Source organism: Camelina sativa, chromosome 14 (genome assembly GCF_000633955.1).
Source record: "Camelina sativa cultivar DH55 chromosome 14, Cs, whole genome shotgun sequence".
Classification (NCBI taxonomy): Eukaryota; Viridiplantae; Streptophyta; class Magnoliopsida; order Brassicales; family Brassicaceae; genus Camelina; species Camelina sativa.
In genome coordinates, this window is record NC_025698.1 from 3,232,059 (window position 1) to 3,252,216 (window position 20,158).

General features: G+C 35.1%; 5 protein-coding genes and 1 pseudogene across 6 annotated transcripts; 1 reads left to right on the forward strand and 5 right to left on the reverse strand.

Moving 5' to 3' along the window:
* On the reverse strand, positions 1 to 1,767 carry LOC104739351 (3-ketoacyl-CoA synthase 3). Its single transcript, XM_010459673.2, has one exon. It carries the CDS (start codon positions 1,706 to 1,708, stop codon positions 278 to 280), a length of 1,431 nt encoding a protein of 476 aa, XP_010457975.1. The 5' UTR covers positions 1,709 to 1,767; the 3' UTR covers positions 1 to 277.
* LOC104739352 (exocyst complex component EXO70B1-like) lies at positions 4,937 to 7,269 on the reverse strand. Its single transcript, XM_010459675.2, has one exon. The coding sequence runs from the start codon at positions 6,927 to 6,929 to the stop codon at positions 5,049 to 5,051; it is 1,881 nt and encodes a 626-aa protein (XP_010457977.1). The 5' UTR covers positions 6,930 to 7,269; the 3' UTR covers positions 4,937 to 5,048.
* On the reverse strand, positions 7,481 to 8,717 carry LOC104739354 (dirigent protein 25-like). The gene has a single exon (XM_010459676.1). It carries the CDS (start codon positions 8,715 to 8,717, stop codon positions 7,566 to 7,568), a length of 1,152 nt encoding a protein of 383 aa, XP_010457978.1. The 3' UTR covers positions 7,481 to 7,565.
* On the reverse strand, positions 8,623 to 10,564 carry LOC104739353 (annotated as a pseudogene).
* LOC104739355 (DNA repair protein RAD51 homolog 4-like) lies at positions 10,638 to 12,964 on the reverse strand. 2 transcript variants are annotated; one of them, XM_010459677.1, is made up of 9 exons: positions 12,777 to 12,964; positions 12,425 to 12,504; positions 12,111 to 12,308; positions 11,774 to 11,905; positions 11,597 to 11,689; positions 11,409 to 11,505; positions 11,242 to 11,312; positions 11,008 to 11,163; positions 10,638 to 10,910 (listed from the first exon to the last, which is right to left on the reverse strand). In XM_010459677.1, the coding sequence occupies exons 1-9, from the start codon at positions 12,862 to 12,864 to the stop codon at positions 10,863 to 10,865; spliced, it is 963 nt and encodes a 320-aa protein (XP_010457979.1). In that variant the 5' UTR covers positions 12,865 to 12,964; the 3' UTR covers positions 10,638 to 10,862. The 2 variants fall into 2 exon arrangements, 1 of the variants encoding a protein (XP_010457979.1); XR_002035157.1 differs by lacking the exon at positions 10,638 to 10,910 and having other exon boundaries at positions 11,116 to 11,163; positions 11,397 to 11,505.
* Positions 14,999 to 15,436, forward strand: LOC109128881 (non-specific lipid-transfer protein 2P-like). Its single transcript, XM_019236069.1, has one exon. The coding sequence runs from the start codon at positions 15,059 to 15,061 to the stop codon at positions 15,344 to 15,346; it is 288 nt and encodes a 95-aa protein (XP_019091614.1). The 5' UTR covers positions 14,999 to 15,058; the 3' UTR covers positions 15,347 to 15,436.

Consider the following 20,158-nt stretch of genomic DNA (forward strand, 5'->3'; position numbering starts at 1 on the left):
TTTTCGGAATATTACTGTTATTTTTTACCACAGGTATACAATAAATAAAATTTTACACCCGAATTTTTTTTTTTTAATAAACTTTTATATTGCAGTTTCTGTGTCATGCATATTTTCTTTGCCATCCAATTAGAAAAAAAAAGAGTGTAAAATGTAACAAATACAAATAAATAAATAGAAAAAGAAAGAGGAAAATAAACTATATAGTCACCTTTTGTAGATTTAATTTGCAGTAGCACTGTATATGCAATGTTTATAATGATTCCAAGAAAACACTTCACATAAGTCCGTCGGGTATCTTGAAAGTTTCGGGCTCTTCTTCATTAATCCAACCATACTTCTCAAAGAAAGGATTCAAAAGCGATTTTGGTGGGTACTGATCAATGCAATGATTCCACACATTCCCTATAGCTTCTCCAACATTAAGGTCTCTCACTACTTCCCAAACGCAACTATTGCACTTGAAACCTGCCCCAAAGCTGATCATGAACACTCTATCCCCTCTCTTCAGCCTCTTCTTCGCTTCCATGTACCCCAAAACATACCACAAGCTACTCGCCGACGTGTTCCCAAACCGGTGTAGCGTCATCCTCGCAGGTTCTAGATCGTACTCGCTTAGGTCGAGGCTGTAACCGATTGCGTCTATAACCGCTTTACCTCCCGTGTGAATGCAGAAATGGTCTATACCGGTCTTGAAGTTAATCCCTGCTTTAATCCCTGCCTTTGGAGCTGCCTGAGCCACGTTCGAGCCTTTGCTAGGGTTTTTACGAAGCTTCTTTAGAAGAAGACACAGCATAAACCTCAAGAGCTCGGTTACCGGGAGAATCTTGGGAGTGATGACTTTGAGGTTGTCTACGAAAGCACGAGTCGCCGCTTTTGGAAGAGTCTTGTCTAAGTGGACACCGATATGTCCTAGCTCGTCTTCTTTTTGGACACAGGCGCTGTATGAATCGTCTCTTGCTCCATGGTGCGTCCTTACCAAACACTTTAGCTTGAACATGGCTCTCCGGCTCAGACTACGCTTGTTCGTCAAGAGAACCGCGCAGCCACCGGAGCGGAACAAGCAGTTGGCAAGGATCATGGACCGGTTGCTTCCGCTGTACCAGTTAGGACTAAGTGACTCGGAGGTCACGACGAGAGCAAGCTTGTTCTTGTATGTTTTGAACATGTTTTTGACAATATCTACGGAGATAACACTGGCGCTACATCCCATCGCCGTTAAGTTGAAAACTTTGATGTCATCTCTCATTTTGTAATGGTTAATGATTCTTGCAGAGAGTGAAGGCGTTGAATTGAGCATCGAGACGTTGACAACGAGGATGTCAATATCCGAAGGCGAGATCTTGTTTCTCTCAAGTACTTTCTCAATCGTGTCAATGTAAAACTCTTCCATCTCCGAGATCGCATCTTGTAGCGTAGGACTCTGTTCACGGCCCTCAAAGAAGAGCCTTGGTGCGTAAGTTTGCTCTCCGATTCCGGAACTAACGATGGCTTTGAGGAGGAACTTGTACTCGTTGAGTTGAAGGTGTTTGTTTCGAAGGATGACGTCACCGCTGAATTGAGTGTTCACCATACGATCATCGGAAGGTTTGTGACACTGGTAGTCTAAGATGTAACAATTTTGATCTCTCTTGGAGTCTATTCGTTTCCAGATCTTGAAGATGAGATAAGAGATGAGAAGAGATAAGAGCATAAAGAGAATATCCATTGTTTATTTTTTGTTGGAGTTAAAAAGAGAAGTGATGATGAGGCTTATAACAAAAATGTATGAAGATGTAGCCAAGAGTGTTGTGGGATATATAAGAGGAGAGTGGAGCAGGAAAAGACAGCTCTCATTTTTTTTGACAACTCATGATCCGTCCGATAAATTATGTCAACATCATTCGGTAAATTCTCGGAGGGTTAATAAAAGACTTGAATTTAATTGGGAAAGTTACATGCAAGGACACAAATTAATGATAAGAAAACTAAAACAATAAGATTGGCACATTGATGTTGGTGTAGAAAGTGGACGAGAACTTCGCCTGTCTATATAAATTTATTACTGTCAGAAAGATTCACACACACATGCACCAACTATTGTATGGTTTTACTTTGACTCCGAGGACATTAATTCAAGTACTGTATATATCAAATATATGTTAAAAAAAAAAAAAAACGTTGTGAGAATTTAATCAATTTATCGTCAAGTTCTATATATAGTTTTCAACTCAAAAATGAATAGATGAAATTCATGTCTCTTTTAGTTATATATTATTTAATATATGCCACGTAGAAGACTAGCTAGTGAGTCTCAGGCCTTTTTTGATCATAATAAGTTAACAAAGTAAACTAATCAAACCATTAGAATAACCTAGTACTAGAGAGATTTGGGTTTGGGTAGCAAAGTTAGGATTGGCGAAGTAAAATTATATATCCATAAAAAATGGAATTTATTTGTGGATATTCTGGCCATTATCAGACAGCCAATTGTATTCGATTCTCTACTGTTTTCTCAAACATTCCATTAAAACAGTGATTGTCATACTAACTTGTGTCATACAACAAGATGACACATTGATGTGGATGTATATTAGTATATGCTAAGTTCGAGAAAGACTTCGCCGGTGTCTATTTATTAAGTTTATAAATACACGCTGAATATTTTGGTACGTTCTGACTTTTCAAGACTATATACTATATATTTTCTGTGACATTTATGATACTGAAGACATTTCTAATTAAACTTATTTTCATCTTCACTTCAGTTATTAACATCATCCGTAGAAAAGAATCATATATTAATTTTATTTAATATCAAAACTAACTGTTGCTACAAATTCATGATATACGTCAAACAGGATTCATAAGCTAGAGCAAACGATTGTATCGATTGACGTACGTTTTGTTGGACCAAAGTTTTGAAGTTAAGATTGGGTGTATGTTTTATTTTATGATATATGAACAAAAAAAATTGAGGTTGTAGATGAAAGAGCAATAAAGAGATCTGGTGAGGTGTGAGTATGAGAATATATATGTAAGTGAGAGTGTTGTGATAGCTCATCTCAACTTCCACCAACTTAAATTACGTATCTCTCTTTTGCTACAAAACATCAACGCTTAGTCGCTTACTCACACTATCTGCGTGTTGCCTACGTCTTTTTACTTTATTCTCTTATTTTTAATTAGTCGGCTCAAACTCCTAAGTCCTAACCATCTCGTTTAATTGTATAAGACTTACTTATCTAGTAGTCTTAATTTATATACGTATATTATTTGGACGCAATAAATATGTTGTCAATGACGATCACGCGTTTACTGCTAGTCAACTTGCTTTACAAAAAATAAAAGAAACAAAAAAAACTTGCTTTACAAAAAGAAATGGTCATGTATAGTAGTAGTATATTATTATTAGTGAAAGAGTTAAGAGTAGTTTTAAGGTTCGTTCCAATAATGATAGAGTTAATGTTTGCCGGTGCTTTTAGCTTGTTGGTCATTTCATTTCACAAGTTGTTTGACAATTCTTGAGATTATCCGATCCAAAGAACCAAAACTGTCGATTCGATCGATTGCTAGCAAATGGAGAGATGACACTGGTTCACAATCATTTACGTGATTAAATTATTAATCATATGTCTCTGTCACTTAGCCTTATAATGATTAAGTGACCTTGAATATTCTGAAGAACATTACTTTCAAAACCTAGATTGTAGGCCAAATATAATAAGTACTACTATATATAGGTTGAGAAAATTAAATTACTGATCACGCATGAAAGTTAAACTTTGTTATACAAACAATCGGGAAAAAATGAGTTACCAAATCAAAGAGATTATCAAAATTAAACCAAAAAGGAACAATAATTGAAATCAGGTTATGATCTGATCATCATGAGAGGGATGAGGTTAATGCCAGTGAGATATGTGATAGTATGCAGGCAAAATATGGACAAGAAAGAACCAGTATGTTGAGATGTTAAATCTGACGACTTTTTTTTTTTTTTTTTTTAAAAATTTTATTTTTATAATGAGATGTTAACATGCATGGTTTTATTTTGTTTTCATCAGAATATAATTAACTTTAACATGTATGTTGCCACTGAAAAATTAAAGACGATGGTAGTTACATCGTGGCCAAACTGGTATACGTCTCTCCTATGTATGCTTTTTTCATATACGGAATACTAAAATAAATCATCATTAAATTCATCTAACTACTTAACTTCCAACCACAATTTTTTTTGTTTGTTTTATAATTTTCGCTGCGGCGAATCATGACCTTTTTTTTTAGCAACGAGCCATATTGTTTTGTCGGTCATCATCTATCATAATTCATTTATTTAAAAGTCAATGGAATATCTTTTATCTTTTTTTCACAAATTTTGCCTTCAGTAAATTATCCTTTAGCAAACTAGTGTAATTTAAGTGAATTAGTCACAAATTGTATAAAAATGTTTTTGAACAAATATAGTTGAAATCCATCGCATGGGCTACCCAACAACGAAAGTGCACGTTTGACCACACACCTCTGCATTCCTTAATGAAATAATAAAGCATCGTAACATTCACGAAACTAAACATTTAAAACCAACAAGCCTTTTTGTTTCACAATTGCGATGGTTTATATTCGATCGACTATGATAGAAATCACTAAATTAACCCAATACAAACACTGAAACACAAACTAGGAGCCTAAACATATAGTATACTTTATGGGTTTGAGAAATAAAAGGTTAATAAAAAGATTATTTATAAAGAAAGAATGTGATTTAGGCGTGACTGTGATTGTGTGAACACAAACACGTGCTTACATTACAAACGAGCACAAGTACACTCTGGAATACTGGCAAATGGGAATGTGGCCGTGGCCTTATTCTTCTATATAATTTGAAGCCTAAAATTGGTATGGGCTTTTTAGACTAGGACAGAGCTATGATTCCGTTGTTGACCAATCAATATAGAAAACTGGAATTTAAATATAATCGTTCGACTAAACCACGTTGTCGTAGTCGTTGTTGTTGATTCAACACCGTTAAAGCACAAGAAGTTTACACGAGCGAGCTTTCTTTTTTACATGGAGCAATGCTTCACATCCGTGGTGGCAATGGCATGGCTAGCCACCACATACTTGTGAGTCTTTGATACGGGCACGCTTCTTCCTAAACCAATATATAGGTCGGTTATGTAATTATTAAGATCTTCAGGGGTAAATCTGACAATCTTCCATGACCCGACCGGGTACTTTTTGTAGAAACCTGTATACCCGGGCATGAGCTTACTCGCCACGGAGGCTTGGATCTCTCCTCTCAGTTTCAGGTCGGGTACGACCCAAGTCTTGTGTTTCTTGTAAGCCTCTTCGAACGCTTCGTTGAACCGTCTCAGTGCCTCTTCCGCCTTCGCTTCCGCCGTCGTATCTCCGGGGAGCGACGCTATCACGTCTACCCACGCCTTTTTCTCGTATTTCTCGAGGTACTGACTCACCTTCACCTCGTGGTTCGTCACCCAATCGTCTCCGAGTACGATTCTCAGGTTCGATGTACGGACCTTGGTCACAACGTAATGCAGGTTGTTGCCTAGGAAGAGATAAGAGAGAGCCGAGTCGTTGTAGAGACGAGATTTGGCGTCGATTTTGCAGAGCAAGACGAGAACCAACCACGCGAGTCTCGCCGCCATCGGAGATCGACCACCGGATCCTGGATTTTCCTCGCCGCTGCTTCTGAAGTAATCCTCCGGCAAAGGCAACGATGACTCCTTGAGAATCGTGGCGAGGGAGTCGCTGTAGTCTGCGAGGAAGACGATGAAATTCATCACGTACCTCGTGAGCTGATGAACCCCGCCGCCAGGAATCGCCGATTTCGACGACTCTTTCGTAATCGACGTTTGGAACTCCGTCATCATCGCATTCACCGATTCAGAGAGCTTCTCTAGAGATCCAGCCGCTTGTGATCTGACGGAAGCGGTCGAATCGTAGCTGAAGATCTGATTTATTTTGGGGATTAGGTTTAAGATTGTCTGGTAAACGTCGAGCGTTGGGAAGATCTTCTCCGCAGTTTTTTTGGATTTCGCTATGGTTAGTGAGAAGATGAAGAGGCTCAACGCGCTCTGTAGCGTAATCTCGACGAAGCAAGACGCAGCGACGGAGACGGATGAGAATATGTGATCGGAAAGGATACGTTCTCCGTTGAACAGAGTGGTGATTGCTACTGTCGTAACCCTCACCCAGGTTTTGATCTTCTTCTCCAGAGTCTCCCAATCCAGTTTCTGCATCTGCGCTGAGGTTAGCTTCTCAAACCCTAGGCGAGTTAGTGCGTCGACGATGATCCTTTTACGAAATTTCTTATAGATTTTGACACAATCTTTCTCGTAACCAGAAGAGATCATGCAATTTGCTATCATCTTCAAATCCACAATAGCATCAGACTCTCCAAATCGTCCTCCTGTCTCGTTGCCTAATTCAGATGAGGATTCGAAATCAAGCTCGTTATCATCAGATGAAGAAGAATCAGAAGCGTTTACAGTTGATCTCGTCGAAGATGTGTTGGACTCAGAAGACCAACCGGAGACTGATTCAGGATCCAAAAACCGGTTATTGGATTTCATAACCCGATAAAACTCTTTTTCCAAATGCTTCATAGCTTTGCGCATCAAATCCTGCCCTTGAGCGAGCTTAGCGGAGTCTGGATTCACCACAACCGTACTCTGAATGGCGTATTGTAACCTGCCGAGTACCTCGAGGAAGCGTCTGCCTTGTAGTCGGTTTTGGGCGGAGAAGAGGGAAGAGAGTATGCAGGAAGATGTAGAAGAATCGTTTTGGTGTGGAGAAACCCATTGGCTTATGAAAGCGTCAACTGCATCCACACTATCGCCGATTAGAGACTCGGAGAAGCCCTGTTGCTGTTGCGGCCGTGGCTTAGAGGATTTTAGCAAGGCAGAGGGTTTCAAGAGCACCATCGTTTCTTGGGTTTGAAGAAATGAGTCTTACGGTGTTAGGGGTATTTATTCAGGCATATTTTGGTTTTTTGTTTTGGTGGTAAGGCTTTTCAAAGGAGAATCTGTTTCTACGACTGTTTGTTTTTTTCGAACCACTGTTTGTTTTTTCTGTTGGAGCCGTTGGGTCCAAAAGTCCATCAAAATGTACACGCTTGTCGTCCCTCTTTTTCTCTCCTTTTGTTTTTTAAAACTCGGGAAATATAATATGATCGGCCTTAGCAACAATAAGACTTTGATTCTGCAGATTATGCCAATGGTCTATATGACTCCAATCCGATATGGCACTGCAGTTTAGTTAGTTATTGAAGTGACTTTGTCTGGCTGGATAAAACATATGTGAATTTCTTTGGTTGTGCCACAAAATTTATTTAATCTTGTTTCTGACATTCTTACAGATAATTTAATATTTTAATTAGAGGCATACAATAGTTTGTTAAATGGTCAACTAATGGTGGCAAATAACTGTTTTCTCTTTTTTGTTCCTATGTAAACTTTGAAATTAACGTGGGGGATTTGTTGTCAAATTAATAGATTTTCACATTTTCTTACATTTTAAAACGACAAAGAACAAATAGAGAAGAGGGAGAAAAAAAAAAGCTAGTAAGAAAGATAAACGGTGCACTCCAAAACAGTTTCGAGTCCATCTGTGAACCGTTGCTGCTGCTGCTGTTGGGTCCCGGAGGCACCTGTAAAAGTCTTGACAATGGCGTATCCTCTCGCATTTATATACTTACCGGTACCACCCATGACTCCAAGATGAGATTCTGATGTCGCTGTTCTATGTATACCAAAGAAACTGATGCTATCTTCATAACCGCCACTCTCAAACATAGCCGTGAAAGCCATAGTCTGGCTGGTTCCATCAACGGCGCTCGCCACATAGAAGCCCTGGGCTTTACCAAGCAGACCGGACCCCAGTTCATGCCCTTCGGTAAGTTCGTTGTCAATCACCGACAGTGTCCCAAACATGAGCATCTGAAGAGACGAACCCGATGGGAGCTGGCCACCGTTAGCCACAGGGAGACCGTTCAACATGTTGTTTCCGTTGCTCTGTAGGATGTTGGAAGTGGTTCCGCCAAGCCCGACAAGAAGTGGAACGTTGTTGTTATTCAGGATTCCATTGTTGTTATTGTCTGTTGGAACACCGTTACTAATAGGGAGGTTTGCGCCATTGGTCTTAGCGAATGGAATTTGGCCACTGAGAGCTGCGTTTGCAACGACTCCAGTCACAGCTCTGGCTGTCGGATTTGAGCCCCCGAGTATATCATGCATGAAGAAAACCAAAGTGTGGTCGGGAGCTGAACCACCAATCGCTGACCCGGCACCTGCTCCCTGACCCGTAGCTGCGGCACCTGAAACGACAGTAGGCAAAGGCCCTGAATCTGCACTAGAGAAAATACCCGAACTAGCACCCGGTAAGGGACCAGAACCAGTGGTGGGTAGAGGACCAGGGCCAGTAACAGGCAAGGGACTCGCACTAGCAACCGGTAAAAGGCTAGAACCAGTGGTTGGTAGAGGTCCGGGGCTAGTAAAAGTAGAAGTCAAGGGAACTGAACCGCCTGAGGCTGGACCTGTACCAAAAGCGATACCAGTTGCAGGAACTGAACTAGGAATGGGAAAGGGGCCTGAACTTGTGGTAGGCAAAGGGACCAACCCAATATCTTCTTCTTCATTAAGAATCCGACCAGCTGAGACAAAAGTAATGGCGAGGGCCAAAACCAGGAAGAAGAGTACCTTGCAGTCTGCCATCGAGAAGGACAAAAATTAAAGGCTAAGATTGTTAGTTTGAATTTTGAATTGAATTGTTTTTACTTGTCATTTGAATTTATATAAGTTGATCCTAGAAGAGCATTTATATATAAATGAAACTATATTGGTGACATAAGAAGATGTAGTTGATGAAACGGAGTAGGTAACAGCTTGTCCATTATATGTGTGGTTTGGTTTTAAGGAATAAACATTAAAAAAAATTCCCACAAAACTTAAGCTATAACTTCATCACAAGATCTTTGATATATATATCAACTTATTAGAAGCCCCACCAACAGTGTAAATCAATCTCAATAAAGCAATTCTGCAAGATTTTCCCCTCAAAACAAATTTGTTGAATTAAGAAGGAATTAAATTCATCCACCCTGTTCCATTTTAACTCAGGAGTAAAACAAGCATAAGAATCTCACCTTAAAGAGGTCACGCTTAGATAGATATCACTTCTGACAAAGCCTCAGAACAAGCTCCTCCATTTTTGATGCAGAGATCACAAAGTAGGTTTTCCCAAGCACCAGATCCAAAGCTTAAATTTTTCTTTCCCATCAACTCTACACAAAGCAAGCATGATCCAAATCACCACCTTTTATCAGCCCAGCAACCAAACATACAAATGTTGCAGGTGTGGGAGAGTGTCTGCTTGCAAGCATTGCATTCAAAACATTTAACCCTGAATCAAAATCGCCAATACGACAAAACCCATCAACCATCATACGGTATGTAGCTGCATTCGGCTTACAACCTTTCATCTGCATCTCAGTCAGCATTCTATAAGCCTCGGGGACTCTACCCTCACTACAAAGATGGTTTACTAGAATATTATAGATGACAACATCTGGTTTCATCCGCCTTTTCTTCATCTCTCCTAGTAGAAGCTTTGCCTCATCTATTTTTCCTCTCGTCCCAAGATCACTCATCAAAACCCCATAATTCACAAGGCCTGGTTTACACCCACGATACTCCATATCGAACATCAACTTCTTCGCTTCATTGTACTCTCCTTTACAACAAAAACCTTTCATCAACAACCCAAATGTCACAGCATTGGGGCGTATTCTTTTCTGAATCATATCTTCAAGCAAGCTCTTGGCCTTGACCAGATCGTTATTCCGGCATAAGAATCCAATCAGGCTATTGTACGTCACCACAGTCGGTTGAACTTCCATCTCAAGCATTTCATCGAACACCTTACATGCAGCTTCCCAATCGCAATTATCAAGAAACCCTTTGATCAATATATTGAAAGATACCGAATTGGGACGTAATATCCTTTGCTCCGTGAAATAAGCTTTTAGCCTTTTCCAACTCGCTGTTATCGACGAGAACGTTGATGAGTGTGTTCAGGGACTGAATCGTACGAACACAGTCGAAGGAGGTCATGTTGTGGAAAACATTGACGGCTTTATCAACCGAACCGGCTTTGCCGTAATGCTGAATCAACGCCATGAAAAGGGATTCTCTGCAACGAACGTTTCGGTAGCGGATTAAGCGGAGAATTTGGTCGACAGCGTCGAAGTTACGGGACTTGGCGAGCTTGTAGATGAGAGAAGAGTAAGATGGGTAGTCGTGTCGGAAACCCATTTCCTGGTAATGGTTGAAGAGAGAAAGAGCTTCCTCTGGGTCTTTAGTCTCTTTGAGATCCGTGAGAAACGGCACCTCCTCCCATGGCTTCCTTGTGAACTTGTGTGTTGTTGGTTCATGGCTGTTGTTGGCTTTCTTCGTGGGTTTTTCAGGTCGAGATGTGTGGTAATGTTGTCGAGACGCGATGCTGCGATTGGTAATTAGAAGAGACGATAGTCTTCTACGCATTGGATTCTCTTCGTCTTCTTCTTTCGCTCTGTTTCAGATAAGCGCAACTCTGGAAAAAAAAATGAACGTATGTGTTGTCCAAACTCTGATCGCTTATATATATATATACACTTGATTTGTTAAACAATTGTGTATTACATATTTTGTCTTGAAAAAGGTTATTGAATACTTCTATGAATTCGTTGTTGCAGTACAATTCTACATTTTATAACAAAAACAAAATCCATCTGAGCATTGTTTCTTTCCTCGTTTACGGTGGTTGTTCTCATCTTGCAGATCCAAACGATGGGCGTAGATGACCAAGGAGACTTATAAACGTTATCGATTAGCCTTGTGAGTCGTGATCCTCATAGTTTGGCCTGAGGGCTATAATAAAGATGACAAATAGGAACAGAAATTGTAAAACCTCACTACACGAATTTGGATTAAGAGATGAGGAACATTTGTTTGGTGAGCAAAGTACCATGGATGTGTGTTTTAAGATGGAGATGGTGCAGTTGCTATTCTTATGGTCACGCGATAACATAAGTCTCGCGTGTGGGATGCTTTTCCAAGTTTCACCAAGAGCTGGTTTGGTTTTACCGCCTTCTCCTCCAGCACCCACCGTGTGGTTTGTCACCTTCAGTAATAGTACAAAAAGGTTTAAACTTTTAAAGCACAAGAACACACACCCAATGCCCTGAAACTTCATTAATACCAGTATAGCGATGCTATGTTCATGTGCCAGCTTCTTAAGCATATATCCAACGGCCACCATCAAAGCGCGTCCTGCACACACCGAGTTGTGACTCATCATAATCACTACCTCATCATCTGTTAACCGTTTAGGTGAAGAAAATGTGATGGACGTACAAGGACATGTACCCTGTGAGCCATTGCCTCCAAGGATTGGGGTTATCAGAGAAGAGATTGAATCAACAACTAACAACCGTAACCGGTGTTCATTCACATTCGTCTGCACCTGAAATAGATATATCAAACAAATAGTTAACACTTAAAAATAGACATTGAAGAGACATTGAGGACATTGCAACTTCTAGCCAGCGTAATACCTGCGATCTCAAAGTAATGTCTAGACCTTGCAGCGTCTCAAGCATTGTGTAGATGTCATAGACCGCGTGACATGATATTCTGCTCATGACTTTCTGCACATATATGTTTCTCGCACATAAGAGAATTGATGATTGGTGACTAACAAGCTAGGGGACACTAGTTTCCAGTAAATAAACCTGTCCTAAAGAAGTATCGGAACTTGAGCCAAAGTGAGCAATGCGTCGAGCAGAAAAAGAGTTCCCCGTGTCTAGATATAAAACTCCACCATCATGCTTCTCTGCCACGCTTGCAGCAGCTTGCATGCAAAACTGAATATTCATTCATAAGAAATCACACAATGTAAAGAGAGAAGGGATAAGCAAAGACAACAAAATCCTTCTAGGAACGGTTTCTATGTCCTACATTATTATCGGTTGCAGCTTAAAACGCTTGAATGAAACACCAATACACAATACAGCATACAAGTATTATGTGATGTGGCAGTATGAAAGGCAAAAGTATTTAAATACATACTTGTGTTTTACCAGAAGACGAAGGTCCGACAAGTTCTGTAACCTGACCCTCGCGGAATCCACCTTTAAGCAATGAGTCCGTCCCTTTGTCTCCGGTTGATAATATATGTTTATTACGTTGTAGATCCTCCAACAGTTCCATACCATTCAACCATGGGTGACACTGACGTTCTACCAAAGAAAGCATGACAGTGATACCCTGAATATCCAAAAGGAAGACATGTAGTAGATAAATATACATCTGAGCAGCACACAGCCAAAGCTCAACAACTGATTGAGCAAATCGACAGAAACGCTCAGTATATAAAAGCTAACCTCTTTCAATCTATCTGAATTTGTCTGTCGATCTGCAAATGCAGCAAGTCCTTCGAGATCATGAAGAAGGAAATCCTCAACTGCAATTTATAACAGATAAGAAAAAAACCCAAACGCAATTCGTCGAACACCTTAAGATCAAAATATCCAAATTCCAGAATACAAAGAAGCTCTTCTTCTAAAACTGAATTTTGAAACTGTTGAAAGTAAAACTGCACTAATTGGACTAAGAAGTTTCGTTTTCGTTTCCCATGTTCATATATGCCAATCACAATCGGTTTTTAGGGAAATCAAACGGAATCAAATACACGAAAACGAGGTACAAGAAGAGGAAGAAGAAGAAGAACAGAACCTGTTACGATTCCATGCGAGGCGCAGAAATATCGGAAAGAGGCGTCGATGATTGGGTTCTCCTTCTCCAGATGTTTGAGAGGCGCCATTGTTCCTACAGTTTCTTCATCACTTTCTTCATCAGACTTGCAAAAGAACAATCCAATTCGCCTCCGGTTCGGTTTCACACAACCCAGCCTCTATATCCGGAAACCGGTTAAGTGTGGATTAATATGGTTTGATCGAATGTTTCCAATTTATATACATGATTTGCTTCCAAATTTTGATAGTTCATTTATAATTATGTAATTTATCTAAAAATAAGTTCTCACATGTAACACATTCTAAAAACTTGAATACATATATGTGTTTAGGCAATGCATTAAAATCTATTCAAAAACTTGAATACATATCTTATAAAAAAAATATAAAATGCATTATTTGTTTCTGTATTTCTTGACTAGATTTTAATGCATTTTATATTTTATATTTATGATTAAGATACATGTATTCAAGTTTTTGACTAGATTTTAATGCATTGACTAAACGTATATGTATTCAAGTTTTTGACTAGATTTTAAATGCATTGAGTAAACATATGTATTCAAGTTTTTGACTAGATTTTAATGCATTGACTAAACGTATATGTATTCAAGTTTTTAGAATACCTACCTTATTTGGCTGGTTGTAGAGCATCTCTATCTATATATATATATTGCTTCAACATCGCATCATCAAAACATCTAATACATTTTCTAAGTAAAGAAATACAGAAACAACTAGAATTAGATCAAAGGAGTTGTTAAGGTTACGATCGAGACATGAAATTCATAACATTAATATTCATCGCCTTCCTTCTATCATATGTGGCTCCAACAATGGCTAAAACGGCATGCAGCGTGGAAAAACTTAACCCTGCATGCTTACCAGCCGCAATCGGAAACCCACCAACGAAGGAATGTTGTGCAAAATTTAGAGAACAACAATCATGTATTTGCGAGTTCTATGGATCCACAGAGTTTTTTACATATCTTAAATTTGCTTATTCAATCATAACGACTTGTAACATACCTTTTCCTAAATGTAATTGATCATTAGAATCTATGAATATCATGATTTCACCTGATTCAGTATACATTGTTTTCGTTTTCTTATATAGTTTAGAAAAGCAAAACATAATGAGCAACAAAAAACAAATAATCACATTTGGGAATATATATATATATATATAATTTAAACATTGTTCATGAGAATTCAAACATGTAACAAAATTAGGGTGTAGCATATTTATTTTTCTATCATGGTGAAGATCGTCCAACAGTTTCTTGACATTCAACCATTGACACTGAAATTCTTAAAAAAAAAAAAAAAAACCCCACGGGAGCGATACATTGAAGAAATCCAAATGCAAACATGTAATTGTAAAGTTCAAAACATGCAAAGAAGATCCAAAGGCAAACATTCTGAAACAATTCCGACTATACAACTAGAAATTTTAGAAGCAAACGAGTCTGTGACTTGTATAGTTTATGCCAAAATGCAAACCTTTCCAAGAGTACATGATCAAATATCAAACAACACACTCTCAAATACAAGCTCTTCGAATAACTGAAATTCTAAACTAATGAAGCAAGGTAAAATTAATTACGGGACTAAGAAATACAAGAACAAGATGGCGTAGAATGGAACTTGTAAGAAACTTATAAGAAGCACATTGGATAAGAAAACTCCAATTACTGTCCAATTCGTTTTCAACACCCAAATTCTATATACCGGTTCTTCAAATCTAAATCCAGAACCAGGTAAACCTTAACCAACAACCATGTAAACCTATTATTTCTTCTTTTTGTTTATTTAATTACAACTTAATTTATTATTTAAAGTTAATATTTAAAGATTCACCAAGTTCTTGCCACCTTTTAAAATCACATTTCTATTTAAATTAGTATTGTATAAATCTGAAATAAATAGTTTTTGATAGTTATTATATTTATGCAATTTATCTTATTTAATTGCAGTTCCAAAGAATTGCCTACATTTGACACAATCTAAATGTGTTTATACATTTTTATTTTAAAAAAGTTGTCACTAAAAAAAAAAAAATTAAAGAAAAAAGGAAGACAAAATACACTAGCTAAAAGCACCCTTGCGGCCTTGCCTATTCTCGAATATTCTTCCAAGTCCCACACCCTCTATATATATAGCTTCACCAACCTTTAAACATCTCATAATCAAAATCTCAAACATTTTTAAGCAATCAAAATAGAGTTATACATAAGGGAGTCATTAATAAGGTTACAAGACATGAAGTTCATTACATTAGTATTCACTGCCTCTGTTTTGTTGTCTATGGTTCTGACAAGAACAATAGTTTCAGGGGAAGAGGTGAAAGCCGCTTGCCATTTGGAAGATCTTCAAATATGCAAGCATGCAATAATAACTGAAAGTCCACCATCAACGGAATGTTGCAAAAAATTAAAAGAACAACAGTCATGTTTGTGTAAATACTTGCTTAGTCCACCCATTAGTCAGTATATTGGAGCTGCTAAAAGAGTCATAGCGGCTTGTGGCATACATATTCCTAACTGTTGAAGTTTCAAATATTAATAACATAATTTATAATGTAATAATTATCACAATCATATTTGATAATATTTATCATTCGGAGTTTATCATGTCAAGGTTCACTTGGTTTCTCATGAATGTGGATTCTAAACCACAAGTATATTTTCTTTGGTGCATACCAAAACCCATCACAGTTGAAGTCTTTGAATACATTGTGTACATAAATTTCTTCTGAAAAATTAGAAAGAGGGTTTTTTAGGTTAAAATTACCTGTTGCCTAAATAGATAAAGCATCCTTGTTGTTGTTAATTACATAAAAGTAATGCTCACTAAATAAACCTTGAATCAATCAACATGATAACTGAAGGAGACTGCTGACTTGTCATCATCTTCTCGTATCCAAAATTTGAAAGAAATTCCATTTATATGTGCTTAGCAACTAAACACAATCTTAATACGTGTACACGTAAATTTCTTGAAATAGTACAAAAAATAATGTGTCACACATATATGAATTTAAAATACTTTATTTAGTGTTCATAGTGTACTTTAAATTTTGTACACAAATCACGTGTTATTTTTGTAACGGCTTACATATCATTTTTCTATATTTTGTGACCATTGATTTTGTTTTTTAGATGGATTGTTTTTTGCAAGATTTTTTTCCATAGTTTTTCCAAAAAAAATTTGACCAATGTCTTCGTCTTAGATCAAAACTTTTAAGTTTAGTTGAATAATTAATATTTTATTTTTTTTAAGTGAAATTTATTATTAGATCTTTGTAGTAAATGCTTTTTTTTTTTGAACAAAGTAGTAAATGTTTCTTAGAAACTAATGTTTAACTTCAATTCTCTTTTATTTTTATGTTAGAATTTTATAAATACAATTACATGATTATTTTTTTTACTTCAGCATGGACTAAAATCTTACTTCAATTCTAAAACTTATTAACCCATTCTAAATTTTGAAATATGATAATTTTTTGGTTAAAATTAGAATAATAAATTAACACTATAACAAATTCATAGTATTATTTTACTATTTTCATTTATGTTAATTCATTCATTTTTATATAGTTATTGTTGTTATTATTTACTAAAACAAATTTATGTTATTTTTTACTATTTTAATATTTAATTAATTTTATTACATTTGTTTTTTATTTATTTTTTACTATTATCAATTATAACTAATAAATATGCAATGAATGAATATTTAAAAATAACATTTTCTTAATGCAAAAAGAAATATATAACATTGATTAGGAGGAATGAGAAAAGAGAAAAGTTACCTTTATATATATAGATAGATATTGTTTAAAAGCAAACTTACCTATTGAAGGACATTACTCCATCTGTATAACTTTACCATCCTTAAACATCTCACAATAGAAAATCTCAAACACTTTCAAAGCAAAAAAAAAAAAAAAGAATTAGAATTGGGTTGTTGCAGTTGCTTAAGTTATAATACATGAAGTTCATCATTACATTACTGGTCATTGCTTTTGTCATGTCGTCTTTGGCCTCGACCAAAGCACTGGATGTTAGAGTTTCGAGGGAAGAGGAGAAAGTGGCTTGCGTCGAGACAGATCTTCAAGTATGCCTACCAGCGTTAGAAACCGGAAGGCCACCATCTACGGAATGTTGTAGAAACTTGAAAAAACAACAGTCGTGTCTATGTGATTACATGAAAAACCCATCTATTGATAAGTATCTTAAACCTGCTAGAAAAGTTTTCCATGCTTGTGGTATGCTTTATCCAAGTTGTTGAATTTTCAAATGTTTATAAAATAATTACCAATGTAATCTTATTCTGGTAAAACTTTCTCAATCCATATATTTAATTTTTAATAAATAAAAAATATCTCTATAATTATTAATTTATGCTATATAATAATATACACATGACTTCTATTAAATAAATGAATACCACTATAAATTAATCCCCTATATAATAAAACGGAAGTACACGACATTTTTTTGTAGACTATATAATAGATATATTTATGATTTTTTGGTTATAAACTTGTGACATAGGTGTATCATAATATACGAGTTAGTCTGATTTTTGGTAAGTAAGGATAGTATGGTATTAGTTAATTATAGTAACATATAAATCAATTATAGGTAACATTTAAAAGATAAGGAAATCTCTCAACCTAATTAAAACAAAAATATGTGATTCTTCTTTCACATTTATTTTATTTTATATTTTAATTATTTTAATTTTTTATCTAATATATTTAGTTAATAAAATTTATGATTTTTTCTGCATATGATGTAAACTATTATTTTTTTAAACAGACATATATTGCTCAACTAATGAATAAAAAAAATATACAAAATGCCCTACATCACCTAATAAAACTAGGCAAAGATTCAAAGTCATATTAATAAAAAAGAGACCAAAATGATTCTGAATACAAATGAGCAGAAGTTTATGCATTTTATTATGGTTCTTTATTTTAAAGAATTTTAACTTTTAATAACTTTAAAAATTCAAATGTATAACTTTTTTAAAATTTTAAAGATTATTAATATTTCAATTATTAAAACATTTATCTTTTTATAAAATGTTTAAGATATGAATAATATTTAAACTTTATCAGAAGTTCAAATATTATAAGTATTTTAATTTCTAAAATAATAAAATTTATTCAAACATTTTAAATTTTAATAATATATACGAATTAATATATTATATGACGGATTATATGGCATGACATGTTTGAGCTGATATTAATAAAAAAATTAAAATGTCATTAATTCGGTGCTACACGAGTAAAATATCATCTCATTATTTTGTGAACTTTTAAAAAACTTTAAAGATTATTAATATTTCAATTATTAAAACATTTAATTTCTATAAATGTTTAAGATATTAATAATAACTAACTTTATAAGAAGTTCAAATATTATAAGTAGTTCAATTTCTAAAAAAAAAACTTTATTAAAACATTTTAATTTTAAAAAATATATATTTAGATTTTTATGAAGTTTTTTCTGCGGTGTACAACGAATTAAAATATCACACGACGGATAATATGGCTAGACATGTTTGAGTAGATAGTAATAGAAACTTAAAATGTCATTAATTCGGTGCTACATGGATAAAATATCATCTCATTACTTTGTTAACAATATGAATATTAGATTAATAGACGTATCCAATTAAATCGATTAATTAATACTGTAACAAAATAATTAATATGCGATATAGTGTAAGTTAAGTCATATAATTAATAATCAAAATACAATATATACTTTTAAAAACTAAACAAAAAAAAAATAACAAACAAAAATTAATATTTTAATCAAATAACTTAAACTGCAGTGTACCACAGGTCAAAATCTAGATCTACTAGAATAGATCTTACAAAATAGATGTTATTTTCATAAGTTATATTCAACATATGATTTCATGACATGGTGTTTGAGCAAAAAAAAAATTAAAACAAATAAAACAATCATATATATAACAGTTTAAGTAAAAATTACAAAATAAATAAAATAAATATTACTTCTATTATACACCCAACATAACTAATTTACAAAGGTTGTACTGTACGTATAAAAGTCACTTTCTTATTTAAGATTTACAGATATTTTACTTCGTTGTTTTGTTACTTTCTTAATAACTTTTTTTATAGTAAAATTTTGGAGGTCTTCATAGATTTGAAATCATTTGATCATATCAAACTTATGTATAATAAATTAAGGGTAAATTTCTACCCCCAAAAAAAAACAAAAAAATAAGGGTAAATTAATTTACTGTATCTAAAATCAATTTCCTAATTCAATACTCTGTTTGTTTTGTTTGATAAAAGAAAAATTATTAACTGTTTTTTTTAGATACTAGTTGTTCAAATTTCTTTTCGAATCATCACACTTTTAAAGCTTAGATTTCTTCAAGGATGGGGATCTGAGAATGTTAACTGTCAAATTTCTTCAATGCTTAAGATTAGCGTTACATTAATGTTAAGTCCTCTTTGAACGGAAAGAGTTCTCCACCTCCGGAGTCACCTTAAACGCCGCCTGCAGAACCTATGGTGTCAAAGCCTCCCACACCGATGTCCTTCCAGCCAAATATGTGAAAATTGGACTGCAAAAAAACACGAGAAAATAGTTTCAGACTTTTTTTTTTGTTTGATTCAATCTAGAAACGCATATGAATGTTTGACTGATTTTTTTTTAGACCAATCAAACATTTTTGAGGCACCAGTTTTACACCACTAACTAGTATCCCCATATTCATCATATTGTCACGTCCCAGACAGCCAGAATAAGTCCCCCGTATACCATAATTTTAAACCAAACTCCGGTTAACCTAAACCAAACAACCTGTACTATGTGTAAAAATCATTTTCTTAATTTTTCTTTTATAGATTCACAGATCATTTACTTCTTTTTGTTTTATTCCTTTCCAAATTAATTTTATTTGTAAGTAACCTTCGAAGATTTACATAGATTTGATTTCATATTGTATTCATATCAAACCTCTATATAAATTAGTATTATTCTACATATCCATTGATGATTTTGATTTCCTTACAATTAAGTATTTCTAAGGCATTGCTTTCAAATCTTGATTGTTTGATTCCAATTAATAATATGTGTTACATGTAGATTTAAAAATGTACTGAAAGACATGATACTCTACCTTCTTTTTTTTTTTTTTTTTTTGTCAAAGACATGATAACTCTACCTTAAAACACACTTTCCTATTGCAAAACATTACTCCATCTATATATTTGCTTCACCAATCCTTAAACAAATCTCATAATCAATATTTCGGACATTTTCTAAACAAAAGAAAAAAAAAAAAAAAAAAAAAAAAAAA

Bases quoted from the DNA above. Each gene is read 5' to 3' on its own strand.
- LOC104739351 (XM_010459673.2), bottom strand. From the start codon at position 1,708: ATGGATATTCTCTTTATGCTCTTATCTCTTCTCATCTCTTATCTCATC.
- LOC104739354 (XM_010459676.1), bottom strand. From the start codon at position 8,717: ATGGCAGACTGCAAGGTACTCTTCTTCCTGGTTTTGGCCCTCGCCATT.
- LOC109128881 (XM_019236069.1), top strand. From the start codon at position 15,059: ATGAAGTTCATTACATTAGTATTCACTGCCTCTGTTTTGTTGTCTATG.
- LOC104739352 (XM_010459675.2), bottom strand. From the start codon at position 6,929: ATGGTGCTCTTGAAACCCTCTGCCTTGCTAAAATCCTCTAAGCCACGG.
- LOC104739355 (XM_010459677.1), bottom strand. From the start codon at position 12,864: ATGGCGCCTCTCAAACATCTGGAGAAGGAGAACCCAATCATCGACGCC. The intron at 11,690-11,773 runs GTTTATTTACTG...ATATATGTGCAG, and splicing joins CCGATACTTCTTTAGGACAG to AAAGTCATGAGCAGAATATC. The intron at 11,506-11,596 runs GTATTACGCTGG...TATCTATTTCAG, and splicing joins ACATTACTTTGAGATCGCAG to GTGCAGACGAATGTGAATGA.